General features: G+C 39.9%; 1 protein-coding gene across 1 annotated transcript; it reads left to right on the top strand.

Annotated features, from left to right (window-relative positions):
- Positions 1-9981: 9981 nt before the first annotated feature.
- On the top strand, positions 9982-14882 carry LOC104422210 (ras-related protein RHN1). The gene is made up of 7 exons (XM_018864439.2): positions 9982-10288; positions 10404-10481; positions 11853-12020; positions 12310-12358; positions 13052-13125; positions 13828-13921; positions 14475-14882. Exons 1-7 carry the CDS (start codon positions 10199-10201, stop codon positions 14579-14581), a joined length of 660 nt encoding a protein of 219 aa, XP_018719984.1. The 5' UTR covers positions 9982-10198; the 3' UTR covers positions 14582-14882.

The raw sequence follows: 14882 nt of genomic DNA, 5'->3' as shown, positions 1-14882 counted from the left end.
TATGGGGCTTGTTGGAAAGTTGAGTTAGCAAAGAAGACTCAAAACAATGTCATTTTACAACTTATTTGAATATTAATATTAATTTAAACTAAATTAAAAAAAAAAAAAAAGATTGCAGAATGCTTTGTTGAGGGTTGTGCAAGCCCTCACCACCGCCTCCCCATCGTCGCCGAGAAGGGCTGGTGATGGTGGGGATAGAGTTGGCTGGGGTCGTTGGGCTTTGGCCGATTGATGGCGAGGGCTTGCAAGCCCTTGCCTAGATTTAGGGCGAGGATCATGGCCTTCCCTTAGGTCCTAACCTTTCCTGGCGATGGTGGGGAGGTGACGGTGAGGGCTTACATAGTCCTCCCGAAAGGGTTTTGCAATGTTCTTCTTCTTTTCTCTTTTTATTTTTTTTTAATTTAGTTTTAAATTTAATTCAATAGATATTAATATTAAAATTCAAATCTGAGTCAAAAAACATTGTTTTTGATTTATTTAGCTACGTCAGCGTGTAAAACGATATTGTTTTTGGCTAATCTAGCCACATCAGCGTGCAAAATGATGTTGTTTTGTACTTATCTTACCGAAAAAACATTATATCAACATTTTGGTCAGAATTTCTCGCCATTGGCATTTAATGATCCATTTCTCTCCTATTTTGACACTTAATTATACTTTTTTCAAACATTTGGCTCTTAAATGTTCATCATGCCAAATTTTGGCACTTGGAGTGTGCGGCACTCTTTTTTTCAATTAAACACATTTTCCTTTTCTTTTCTTTTTTAAAAAAAAATTGAGTTTTAAATTAGTTTTAATTTTTTTCCCTTCTTCCTTGGCCCAGTACCAACCATGGCAGTGATAAGCAACTAGCCACAGGTGAGCTCAAGCCTTTTCCAATGTCAACGGAGGTTGGTAAGGCTTGAGCTCACTCAATAACCTCGGTGAGCTTGGGCCTCACTAGATTCAGCGAACTAGGGGAGGCTCACTTGAGGTCAATGAGGCTCTAGCGACCTTGGGTGAGGCTTGAGCATGCCGGCCTTGAGCTAGCTCGACCTCATTGGAATCGGGTGAAACGAACGGCCTTACTTACATTTCTAGTGGTGGATGATACTTGCTTTGCATTGCGTGTTTCTTCCAGAACTATTGTTTCATCCTTTACATGTTTTGCACTTAAACGTGAAAAAGTTCAAAATTCACCCCCCACCCCACTTGGCTGTTATATTCAATCCATTTCAAATGGTATCCAAGCCCGTGTGCTCAATTTTTTTGAAGTGTTCTGCTTTAAAGCGGAAGACCCATAGTGACTGACATTATAGGAGCATCTTTTAGTGATGGTCAGCCTGTTAGCAGAACACCAAAAATTGATGGAAATAAATACGCTTATTGAAAATGTAGACAGTATGTTTGAATTTTTGTCTTGTGAAAGTGTTTGTTCAATCAAGCGATTATAAATTGTGGAACGTGATTGAGAATTGTCCATTTGAGCTATCGAGAAGAACCGCACCTCCACCTCGGCCTAACAAAGCAAAAGATTGGACAGCAATCGAGACCGTTTCGCGGTTCTACCTTGAGCATAATGCGGGTGAATGGAGTTCTGATGGAGCTATGAATTCTACGAACGCAAGTGCGACGAGAGTACATCAGGCATTGGACTTGAGATCATTAGAAACCGAAATGCATATGGAAGTGAAAAGATAAAGACGGAAAAATACAGGGAATCGAAATGGGCAAAGAGATGAAAATGCAATGAAAAACGAATGTTTTCTTGGAATGAATTTCTGTGGGCGTGCTCTTCTCTTCAGCTCGAGATTGGCTTTTATAATATGCAATGAGACTTTCTAACAGAAGTACCAGCATTTATATCAGATACCTCATTTCCCGTAAAATGAGATAATGAAAAGCTAGGTGCTAACGTGAAGCAAATATCAAAATGGGTGTTAAACATTCGCACATAACGGTGCATTGCCCAGAATTGTCTCCTCCAATGTCGAACTCCCTCTCTAGGAAGTGAATTCCCTCTTCGACACCAACCCATGGTAGTGAATTAGGTACCGACTCATTCCAAGTTAAAAGGAAAAAGACTTCGTCACTTTGATTGGAAGCACTTGGGCGGAAGGACCGATAAATCCTTTTTAGACAGCACTTTGAAGGGATACATGCCAATAGAACAAGAAGTTGCCGTTTTTTTCCCCATCGAGTTCCTAGAATCTCGTTAGGATAAAGGACATTGTGATTGAGGTGAAGTCAAGAGGGTGTTGCAATGGTATGAAGTTGATTATCTATGCCAAATACTGTCTCTGCAAGCGATTGGATTAGGGATTAGGGATTAGTCTACCACATCCTCAGCAATACCGTGTCATGCATATTTGGATTACCCTTTTGTCCATCGTCTCTCTCTCCCCCTAGATCGTCAACTCCAAACTAGCTGGTAGATCTCTGTTTTTAGGTCCGGAATGAAAACAAATTTATGCATGTCTTACAGAATGCTGATCAAAAGTAATCTAGGAAAACCATTTCCTTAAATTTTCACGCGGACATAGGGAAATTAGATACTGTGGTTCATGGTTTTTTCATTAGGGAATCATGGTAAGATGAAAATACTAGCCAACAAGCCAATGGATTTCTTTCATCCTGCTCGCAGATCCTTCTTACTTGAACTTAACCGAAAATTGGACTCCTAACAGAGTGCTTCAAGGAATCCCCCTCAAATATCCTTGGGTGAAACTGGCGGCCATGTTGGTGGAATTGGCATGGCTGAATGTGATCGAATACCTTGCTTTCTCGTGCAACTCGGAGAATTTGAATTTGGCAGGCTTCATGCTGACAAGGATGCCTGGCGGGGGAACCATTGTGACCACATAAGATGAACGGTCTGTGCCAACGTTAGTCACAGTACAGTCCTGGTAAATGTCTGTGCAGGTCCAAGAATGACCGAAAATTAAGGGTTAGTTCAACTCTTCCTCGGGAATGCAGGATGAGCATCTGACTCCTTTGTGGGCAATCACAGCCACCTGCTTGTCCGTGTATCCAAGACCACAGAGATAAGGATCGTAATCCTTGGGTTGAATGTCGTAAACCATTCCAGGGTCCATGGCCTTTCACGGATCCACATGGCCTGCACCAATGGCCAAAATATCCGCAGGTTGCAGCATTTCGTCCAGGATTGGGTTTTGCGCGATGTTCAACTGTTTAGTTGAAGTCATGATGGCAGATTTGATCGCTGCAGGGGACCAGTCCCGATGAATGCTCTTTATCAAAGCCGCAATGCCACTAAGGTGAGGGCAAGACATGGAAGTGCCAGCAAGGAAGTCAAAGTAATACTTTGCTTTCGTATCATTTCTGATAGGAGACGGCCATGCTGCTAATATGTTTAAACCAGGACCAATTATGTCCGGCTTCAGAATTCCAGGGTGACTGAGTTGGGGCCTCTCGGAGAGAAGGCAGCAAGTGCAGGAGCAGTCAGGATTCTGTACGTGGTTCCTTTGAACATGATGGTAGCAGTAGGACTTTTAGTTGAATTAATATAGGTTTTGATCTTCTCACCTGCGAAGTAGCTGACATGAGACGTGGGAAGGACGTAAGCATTGGCCAAGGTAGTGAATTTATCGGATTTTGGGTTCATCAAAATCACAGCAGCCCCTCCCACTCTTTTCACCTTAGTGGCTTGCTCAAAGCGGTCCCAATTTCCTAGTCCACACAAGACAACCTTCCCTTTCACTTCACTGCTTCTCATTGTCCCCGTTACACAATTACTGGATTCTCCTGTACCATCAATCCCTGGATAAACCAGAGGCAATAAACTTGAAGGGAAGGTGTGTTGATATACTGTTTCACCTTCATATTCCACTCCATTCCCGAGTTCTACGTTGGAGACAATGCTCCTATCAATGGAGCTTGCCCGACAGTAAGCATCCATGGAGCCACATTGTGTAAAGAGGCTGAGTGAGGGCCAGAGTTTCGGGCAGAGCAGCTGACAAAGATCCCTCTTTGGGTGGCTGCAAAAGTGGCTACTGCGATGTCATCCATATAGAATGGAGTAGAGGGACCACCAAGTGACACCGAGATTATGTCAACACCATCTGTGAGGGCAGCATCAAGTCCAGCGAGTATGTCGGCCAAAGAATAAAATTCTGTAAAGCACACTTTATAGATTGCCAGGTGAGCATGTGGAGCCATGCCAACATCTGTGCCTTCGGCCATCCCAAGCGTATTTGCGTGCTCCACAGAAGCACCGGCTGAGTGCTTGCCATGTGATTACCATGGTCGACATTGTCAATTGGAGGCGTGATAACATTTCCTTTTGCCAAGCTGTCAAAGGTCCTGGCACCGATCAATTTGTTATTACATTGGGAATGCCTAAAATCGCACCTCCCTTTCCATTTGGCTGGTGGTCCTGAATGAAGGTTGGTGGGGCATTACACCCGTGTCCATCACGCCAATGATTATTCCCCTTCCCATAGTTGAACCATTGGAAAATCCTTGACTTAATGGTAAGCCCAAGAACTGGGGGCTGCGTGTTGTTTGGAGGCGATATATTTTTTCTGGGTGAGCTGCCACGAATCCTGGCTTATCCTGCATTGCAGTGACTTCATCCAGAGTGAGTCTGGCAGTGAAACCAGTCATCACATTGCGGTACAAGTAAAGCACATGCTGCAGTTTCTCCGAGGCGGTAGAGTTTGTTGGCAAAAACAAGTGGTACCAGGATTTCTGATCTTGCAATTCAGAGGAGTCATGACTGTCGGGAGGAGTCACATGGATAATGTAGGTTTGCAAGTCGCTGCCCCCCTGATTGAATCAGAGAAGACAGATCATTGGCAAGACAGAGGTTGTTATGGACATTGGAAAGCCAGACAATAAGGCAGAGGAGTTGAATGAAAGCCATAGTCGGTGTTGGTCTACAATGCAGGTTGAGTGTTGGAAATGGTGTGGTTTGTATCGGCAACTAACTGGAACATCTATTTATACAGAAGCCAGGATGGAGATCCAGCCAGCTTGTGCGTATCAAGTCTGTTGCTCGTTACTATAAAATCTCGGTCAGAGTCCAAAAGAATAATTTAATTGGCTTCTGTATCTAATTCCAGGAGTTGTTGCAAGAGCATTAACGTTTGACTTATCTAAGCATAGGAGTTGCAGCAACCACGAACTTGCTTGAAATAGTTTCTTTTGATGGGATGATGTGATGTTCAACGTTGGATAGTTTGCATATCATGGACGGTTGTTGCATTGATGAGGATATGCAGAGGAGGACCATCCTATTTCTGGTAGACTTCGAACCATTTCTTTTCTGTGATTCGGCATTGCATATGCCTTCTGACTGTAAACAGAATGGCCAGAAAATCCAGCAAAGAATAATCAAAATGAAAGTTATCGATTCTTGCCTGCAAAACAAGTTCAATGAGAGCATAGAATCTGCAGATGACGCATAGATTAACTGAACTAAAATTGCCCCTTATCTGATGGAGAATGAAATGTTATCTTGATGCCATCCTCTGTCCATGAGGTTCGAGCAATGGAATTTACATCAAAACTCGGTTTGGTTTCTCCAATAGGATCGAGTTTTTTGGGCCGATTCACTTCAAGCCAGTACCAATTTGCAGTTTTATGAATAGGTACTTGCTCAGTACATCAGTAGAATATGCGATCATCACCGATCAGCATCAAGAGCAAATGGAGTTCCTAGTCAGAAAGACATCGGCTGTTGCTTTAGCATTTGGGGCTGGAAAAATGAAGAGGATACTAAGGAAAGAATGGCAAGAGGCAGCTAAGGTCAAATTGGAATATGACAATGAATGTGATATTGACTTTGTTAAAAGGGCGCTTACATCAGTGGAAGATCAATTGCTCCTGGTAAGTGATTTGCATATGTGTTATGGAATGAGGGCTGTTAAAAGCTAAACCTCAGGGCCTCATCGGACATCATCAACTCCTGATGAGCTTACCCAGGTAAAGGAAAAAGAAATACACTCACACGAGACCAAAAACAGGAAAAAGGAGAGAAACAGCTTAAGGTAAGAGTCAAGGCAAGACAAGTTTGCCATTCTGCATATTCTGACTCTTAATGAGTTCAGGGTGTGGCGACATACTCAGATCTCTCGTCGAACAACTTAAAAGCTGGATCAAATTGATGGTTACTTGTCATGACTTATGATCTCAATGTAGGAGTCTGCTTCTAGAAATGCTCTTACAAGTCAACCAAGAGTCTCATGCTAGAGTACTTTCAGGATAACATAACTTCAGTTGTACAAGAATGATGCAGGATTTGGTCAAGAAAAGAATCCCATTTACTAGACGTAACTCGAGATTGCGTGACATGCTTACAAAAGATCTACCAACAAAGGGTTTTTTTTTTTCGATTTTCATTTGCAGTTTCATTTCATAGCATATTGCCAAATTTTCCTTTGCAAGATACATGAACAAATTAGTGATCTTTTCGCAGTATTCGATCGCTTTGATCTAATCCAATTTGAGACGGAAGCCGATACATCGAAGTTCTTAAAGTTTGAATTACGTGCAAGTGAGTGGCCACTTGTATAAAGGTCGAGAGTTAAATTTGGAAAGCCCTTTAATCACTTCAATAGTGAATATAGTAATAGGAGAAACAGTTCATTGTTGAAGTAAATGCAAAACCAAGATTTCTTTTTTGGTTAGTTTTGCAAAACCGAGATTAAACCTGTTCTTTTTTTTTTTTCCCGTAAAAGTCTTATCCATGCAAGAAGAGGCACCATAGATCACTGAACCAGATTTATCTATTTGGAAAAATCTCGAGCCAAACTCAGATCAATCCAATTACATCACTACTCGAACCAAACTTACACCTTCGGTTTGGTTCAGTTCCAAATCATTAATATCATGTCAACACGGTTGGGAAAACTCGCTATGTACTTGGAGGATGAGAAAACATCCTCTGTGAATTAATTGGTATATTCGAGTGTACAACTTCATATGTTTATGTTTCATCAAGACACTATGTTAGTGAAGAGCTTTCTTATTCTGTAAATGGAGAACAAGAAAGTGAGTAGATAGTGCTAGAGTGGATCGGGATTGCAAGGTACGTGGGCAGACCAAGCAGGAGAACAGATTGGATAACTTAATTAGTATAATATGCTTGGAGGGACCTAAGTATAGCCGGTGAATAGATTGGAGTTTGGTAAAATCTATAAGGCTACACGGACCGTGTCATACAGGAAGTTCACCCTCTAAACATACCTAAAAATGAAGATTCAGCTATATATCAATAATTTGGAGCTAATTTCAAGTCCTATAATCTATGGAGACTTACTTTGGTGCCGGCAAATCTGATTCCAGAAAACTCTTCATACAAACTCTTGAATCTTAATTACGGGAAAATGAAGAAGGAAAGCCTCACTTTAGTTGATACAACGTACGCCTAATGGAACCATCAATTTGAATTATTTTCTTCTGTGAAACTCCCATGACGACAAGTATAGAACGAGTTATCAAATTAACTATTAAACTTAGTTTGGACTCCGTAAGTTACTCTATGTTTTTTCGGAAAATAGCCTAATATTAATTTCCTAAAATTTGAAATAAAGTATTACTTCCATTTGAAAATATCATAAGGCTAAAAAAAAAACTTATTTATCATAAATTTATAACTTCTGATTTTGTAGGTAACAAAATCAGTTCGTACTTCTAATTCTTCCGGCCCAACCCCAACCTTCGCTCCTGCAAGCCAAAAAAGATTATTGTTTATAAAATGCATGTAGAATAATGGTTTGCTAAATTTAATTATAAAAAAAAAAGACTGACCGGCTCTTGAATTTATTTTAATATTCTGTAGCTAAAATAGGTCATTAATAATTGAACAAATTCCAGTTGCATGTTATTAAGTGAACAGAATAATACCTCATTAACATGCGACGGACAATGATATCAAAATGGCATATAATCTTACTATTAGCCCAAGGCAAATCATGTTTTAACAAATTCTTTTGAATATTGCGTGAATGTGTTAATATTAATCATAAGAAAGAATATGAACAGCATTTTAACGTGAACAATATTTATATTTTTTTAGTCACTAGAAAAATATTTTGAAACTTTGTAAGACGGTACAAGCTATCGAGACAAAGAACAAGCAACACGGTTTCTTGTTACTTAGGCATACTAAGGAAATAGACGTCCAAAACTTAGGTATAAGACATAGAATATGTAATTAAAAATAACATGGAAGATAGAGCAACTTTTAGAAAGGTATAAATATGTTATTAAAAATGATAACAAAGGTTGAATCTAATGTTTCTCTCGATTCATAATTCACTAGGCCTTTCGTAAAGTGGAAAGTAAGAAGTCACTTTTACTATCAAGGAAAAAGCTAGTCCTAAAAGAAGAAATTCAATCACTATGCCGCTGACTCTATTAGGGTAGGGACAAGTAAAGCCATTTCGTCATTCAAATGTTGGATTGAAGCAGCGTTAGGGAAGTCCTTAAAAGAAAAGAGCTCTCTAAAAGAAGATATGAACGTGAATAGCGAACTATATTTTTATTTTCAAATTTGTATATAGTACCTGATTTAAAATGAAAGCGGTTGCTTTGATGGTCATATTCTTTATTTTTTCCTGAAAATTTTAACTTTAAATTCCTGCCGAGGCATTAGGGCGAAAAGCATCACATTATGAGCAATTACTAATCGGATAATAGGTAAGATAAAAATTGAGTTATTAGAGAAAAAAAAGATTAGAAAGAGTTCTTAATGAACACCTCATCATAAATGCGCAAAAAATCTCTTTCTTTATTATTATTACTATAATTACTACTAGCTGGTATTCTATAATAAAATAAATAAATAAAAGCAATCACGCATTTCATGACGAACCCTAATTGCAAAAAGAGTAATAGTTAAAACTCCACTTTTACTGTTCAAAAAAAAAAAAACTCCACTTTTAGGTTCCAAAAAAATAAAGCACGATCGTGTATGGATCGTTTCGTGATGGTTCGGATATGGCTTGCCTTCAACCGTAACTCAATAAAGAGCTTTCTTGTCAATCCGGTGTTGATGAAAGAGAAAGAAGACAAAACCAAAAAAAAAAAAAGGGCTGCTTCACATTCACGTTGCTCAGTTGCGGCGACATCCACGGCGGACGGTGGCCGTGGCCCAGCCCCTTTTCTCTATTTGCAACTTGTTTTTTTTATGACATTTTTAATCCTGGGCAGTCCATTTTCCAAACTCTCTCTTTGCTTTGGAGGGGTCGGGCAAGTAGCTGCCCGCCCACCGTCAATCAAATCATGATCCCCCTCTACATGAACATGGCGAATCAGTTGCTATCATATCAATAAAACAGTGCCTCGACATAGTGAAGGAGTCAACATACGCCAAACTTTGAAAACTCGAAAAACTCGGATGAATTAAGGTTAAGGATGATGGGTTCCCTATTCCTAATTCGTGGGATCGAGAACTAGGCTGAATGGTCCTACGACTAAGGACTGGACTGGACCGGACCGACTAGTGTGGTCTGATCTCATGGAACCGATTACTTAGCAAAAAAATTTAAAAATATTAGAATTGTTACTATTTTTAGGATTTATTGTTATTTTTAAAAAGTCAAAAAATGTATTTTAAAAAATAGAATTTGTCCAATTCGATCTGATTCTCCTTCGGAATCAGGAACCTAATCAACAATCACTACTTTCAATTCTATGGAATCGTGAGAGTTGGACCCAATCGACGGGTTCGGTCCGATTTAAGCGATTATTGATTTGGGCAGTCCAATAATGGTGGCACCCCCGCTAATTTGAGTAAGGATCACAAAATCCACATCACATGAAAATTCGTTTAGATGAAGTAAAATAGATTAATTTAATCCCTACTCATACTCAATATATAGTCGAAGCGATCATGATGGACCATTTTACCACCTCTAGATAACTGACAAATGACGTTAATCGATTTGAAGAAGAAAAAGAAAAAGAAAAAACCTGGATTGTTTTGACCAAATTTCGGCCCTTGTATTTGTAGGCAGCTAATCCTAAGATCCCCCCTCTCTCTCTCTCTCTCTCTCCCCCTGCCGTGTCGTCGTCGTCGTCGTCGTCTCTCATTTGTTGCGTTGCGACGGGCGAGCTGTCGTGTTTATCGCGTGCTGGAAACAACGAAGGAAGGAAGGAACGAAGGAAGCACTTCGCGTGCTGAGATTACTTACTCTCTTCGGCGGCGTACCGGGCGAGAGCTCCGATTCGGTTCGATTCGATTCGATTTGCGATGGCCGGAGGAGAAGCCTTCTCCTCGAATCCGCCGCCGCCGAAGCCGGCGATTCTCGGGAACAACAGCAAGACCATCAATGCGAAGCTCGTGAGTCTCTCGTGACGACGGCCTCTTCTCTTTTTGCTGGGTTTCCCCCACCCCCGCCGATTTCCGCTGGAACGATGAATGACTCGTGGAGGGCTTTACTTGTTTTCTTGTTCAGGTGTTGCTGGGGGACATGGGTGCCGGCAAGTCCAGCCTGGTCTTGCGCTTCGTCAAGGACCAGTTCTTTGATTTTCAGGTCTTCTTTTGCGCATCCTCCATTTCTCGTCCTTCTTCTTCTTGTTTGAATTTGCAATTTGATTGTGTGGGTTGATATTGAGGATGAAACCTGAATCTTGCGAGCCTTTTTTTTTTTTTGGAGAGGTTTGAGAGATCAAATGACATGTATTGAAAATTAGGTTGATATCTGTATATTATGGTTTTTTTTTTTTTTTTTTTTTTTGGCATTCGTTGTTGAAAATTCAAAGTGATTGCGAGGATGTGTATGTAGCAATAATGGCTTGTTATACATAATGAGATTACCCCTCGCACATGCATTGGTGGTGATTGCCACCTTAATTTTTTGCATATGTTATGGGTTTCTGAAGAACGTAAACGGGGATGCGATATTGTTAGGTTTCTGTAGAACTTAGCAGTATTTGGTTCATGCTTGGAGAGAGACTCGTGAAGGATTCCTTGGAGATAAGGCTCCTTCTTGTCTCAGTCTTCTGCGTCTATAGTAGGAAGTGTCCGCACGGTAAAGTAATGCAATGGAATAACCTATTGCAAGTTCCCTTGCCAATCTATATCGGAGCTTCATCGGAGAATGGGATGAAAGTTGGCATGGTTAATAGAGTGAGATTTGAGAAACTACCGTATGTTCATTGCAGACTTTTCAACTTCACTATGCGTGTCTATGTTTGGATAGGATTGGAAACTGGAAAAGGAGGGTGGGAGGGATGCACCCGAGAATTAAAATATGAAAATGGTCTTGGATCACTTTATCATCTCTAGATAGATCCAGCAAATTAAGTACTGTAAAGATTGCATTTTTAAGTGTGATGGGGAAAACTCTTAACATGTGAAGGATGATAGCTCAATAGATTAAATAAGTGGAGAATTCTTGACATAGCAATTTCCTTCTTCAATGGTGATAGGGTGGAGAGAGAGCTATCCAGTGAAAGTTTGCATGCTTGGAAATGAGCAAGCTAGTTGTTCTTTTCCTAGGTAATAACTTTACAAGCCTCCAGTTCTGTTTTAAACTAAAGTCATGAAAAGATTTTGCATGTTTTGAAGTGGTTTGGAGAATATTCACTTTACTGTTTCCCATTATGTCTCTCTGGGGTGCTATATCCCATTCCCATTCTGCTTGAGATGGAACCACAGATGTTTGTTTTGGAGAGGGAGGGGGTGGTACCATGGCAGGGTACGCCTTGGGTCTCATTACATCCATCCCTTCATTACGTCTCATTCCATTTATCCATTCATCCAACCTATTGGGTCTCATTACATCCATCCATCCATCCATCCATCCATTCTGAGAAGTCAACAGTGCTGCAGATCTGCTGGAATGTTTGCTCATCCTGTTCTCAGTGATTTTATTTCTGTCGTTACTTACTGATGATGGTAGGAATCAACTATAGGAGCAGCATTCTTCTCGCGGACAGTGGGTGTCAATGATGCATCAGTGAAGTTTGAGATATGGGATACTGCAGGTCAGGAAAGGTACCACAGCTTGGCTCCTATGTACTACAGAGGCGCTGCTGCAGCTATTGTTGTCTATGACATCACTAGCACCGTATGTAATCTTCCCATTCTCTTTTATTCATCTTTTGTAAGTTTTGTGCTTGTGAATGAACAATCAGTTAGGAAGGTTAATTATCTCTTCTGTTAGGAATAGCTTAGAAGTTTTAAACCTTAGGATAGAAACGCGGTAATAGGAAATGTGGAAGTAATGTTAAATAGATGGCTTAGAACAGAATGAGTACGACAGAAATTATGGAAAGTTCAAACAATACACCGACCCAACATGCTATAGCTTTGGTCCCTTTTAATTTCATTCTGTCTGAAGTTCTTGTGCATTGTAGGAGTCATTTGAACGGGCTAAGAAGTGGGTGGAGGAACTTCACAAGCAAGGTGCCTTGCTTATCCTCAAACTTGTTTACCTTGTAAAGAGAAAATTTACAGGGCTTGTAACTTATTGCACAAACCTTATTGTAATATCCAAATATCTTTTCAGTCTTTTGGTAATTGATTCTTCTATTAAATGCATATAAAAAATATCATTATTTGGCGAAAAGCACCTACTGAATTTTTTTTTGGCTATTCTTGGATCTATTGGAAACAATGCAAGAATATCAGCTCACAATGTGGTCTTGAAATATTTTGAAGTGCAATCAAGTCCTTGAATCTTGGAGAGTTTATGATGTTGATTTTTGAATCCTTACAAGAATGACTCGACAGGGGGTTTTTGTTCTTTTTACGATGTTTGTGAACCGACCCTTAAAGCAGCCTTCTACACTGTGTTTGGAAAAAAGCTACTTTGTATCTACATTTTTTTCTTAGTGAGCTCCCTCTCCCATTTTAGAAGAGCAGGCAGCTACTTCTAGCTTATGCATATGTGCTTATCTCAATTCGCCTTTTGCACTGCGGCACAGAACCTCCTTTTTCCCTACTCATTTTTTAACTTCTATTCTTATAATGTGATTCAAGTCACGATACCGTCGTCTGTCGTCATTCTGGAATTTACTACGATTTTCAATAAGAGATGATTTTATGATTGTTTTAGACTTCAATGTGTTGCTTACTGTGAATTTTGAGTTATAACAGGAAATCCCAATTTGATAATAACACTTGCTGGAAATAAGACTGATATGGAGGATAAAAGAAAAGTGGCAGCTGAGGTAAACACTGATATTTCTTTAAATTGTTTTGATGAGTTTGATGGGGAATTCATTTTGGTTCATTGTTCTGCAATTCTTGTGGTCCTGTCTCATTTAGCTTCTTAGAGAAAGAAGTGGGTAGTTTTCTCATCAAGAAGATGGGAGTGCATTTTCTTGGCTGTTCCGTTGTTTGTTTTTATTATCTCGATGACAAGTTGTCACAGGCCACTTCAATAAGTCTTGTAGATTTTTTACTAATTTGATTGATTCAAAGGGATTCAGGGTGTAATGGTAGGCTAATCTCTAACCACCTAGCTCGTTAAATATTACTTAGGTAGTTAGCCTGGTCTTGTTAGCATTTTACCCATAAAGGAAGGATCTTATAAATCTTTTCCTATTTGTTTTTTGCAGTTTCCTAACCTTAATGATTCAAATAATTATGTAAAGGCATTTTGTAAATCACTTACTCTCAAATGGAGTTAAAGAGCAAGAATTCTTGGTTATGGTAGAGTTAGCTTTTGCTACCATCAAGGATGAGTCTTTTGATAGCTTTATGTGCTCGAAGAAATTTCCAGCTTATATTTTTGTTCTATTCAGTTTGGAAATTGGTGCTCTATGCAGAATTGGTCTTATTGCAGAACTGTTTTCAGTTGGTAACATCTCAGTTTCTGCATCGCAGCTCTATAAGCCTCTGCGTGTTCATAATATGCTACGATGTTGCAGGAGGCACGCATGTATGCAGAAGAAAGGCGACTCGTGTTCATAGAAACATCTGCTAAGACTGCCACTAATGTTAGCAAACTGTTTTATGAAATAGGTAAGCTTCTATTCTTCCATGGAAGCATTGAAAAAATGAATAATGTGTTCTAGCTTTTTTTCCCCATCGTTCTCTTTATATACGGAGACTAACCCAATGATCTGGGGGCAAAATATGGTTCAACCCCACAAATAAGCATCATCTTGTCAACCCTGGAGGAGTGAGACCCAAAAACCTGTGTCCATTCTATTAGAAGCCATATTTTCGAGAAGATAGCTGCATTTTCCCTTTCTGCCATACCCCCTCTATTTGTTGGCATTAGCTTCTTATTTTTCTGGCTGCATAAGGATGTGTTATCATCAACACTGACATCTATCATGACAATATACCCATTAGCTTTGCTCCCTGCTAATTCAAAATCAAATCTAGCAGAAATTGGGAAAACTGCATTTGTATGAGCAGAGAAGGTTTGCCCTTGTGATTTTCTTGCCTCCATCATAGCTCTTTTTTGGGGCAAACTCATGATATAATATTGCGATTTTCTCTTGGTTGATAGTAGCATTTGTATATTCTGGACGGTCTTTAACTGATATTACTTTTGTGCTGGGAACAGCAAAGAGGTTGCCTAGAGTTCAGGCTATGCAGAATTCAGCGCCAGCGGGAATGGTTCTAGCAGATACAAGCTCTGAAGAAACGCGATCTGCATCCTGTTGTTCATGAGTTCTTATCAACTCTCTGTCCATTCCTTTCCTTTTTCCCCTCACGTTCTATAGTTGTCTCCACTTAAAGTACCTTGATCTTTTAGTTCTCGATGTATATGAATAAAAACAAATCCGAACACCACTTGTGAAATTGGAAAACCAATTGGAGTTGGGGAGTTAGTCCATTTAAACCCAGTAAATTCCTCGGTGAAGACTGGAATCTCTTTCTCTGTCTCTGTCTCCGTCTCTCTCTCTCATGAATAATGGACAGCAATCTTATCCTTTTATTTAATCTAAAGTCATCTGAAATTGACCGTTTA

The sequence above is a fragment of the Eucalyptus grandis genome, chromosome 10 (genome assembly GCF_016545825.1).
Source record: "Eucalyptus grandis isolate ANBG69807.140 chromosome 10, ASM1654582v1, whole genome shotgun sequence".
NCBI classification, from domain to species: domain Eukaryota; kingdom Viridiplantae; phylum Streptophyta; class Magnoliopsida; order Myrtales; family Myrtaceae; genus Eucalyptus; species Eucalyptus grandis.
The sequence above is the reverse complement of the archived record's forward strand: the minus strand, read 5'-3'. Positions and strand labels throughout refer to the sequence as shown.

Excerpts from the sequence above, each read along its gene's own strand:
- LOC104422210 (XM_018864439.2), top strand. The coding sequence starts at position 10,199 with ATGGCCGGAGGAGAAGCCTTCTCCTCGAATCCGCCGCCGCCGAAGCCG. Across the intron at positions 12,021-12,309 it reads TCTATGACATCACTAGCACC|GAGTCATTTGAACGGGCTAA; the intron begins GTATGTAATCTT and ends TGTGCATTGTAG. Across the intron at positions 13,922-14,474 it reads CAAACTGTTTTATGAAATAG|CAAAGAGGTTGCCTAGAGTT; the intron begins GTAAGCTTCTAT and ends TGCTGGGAACAG.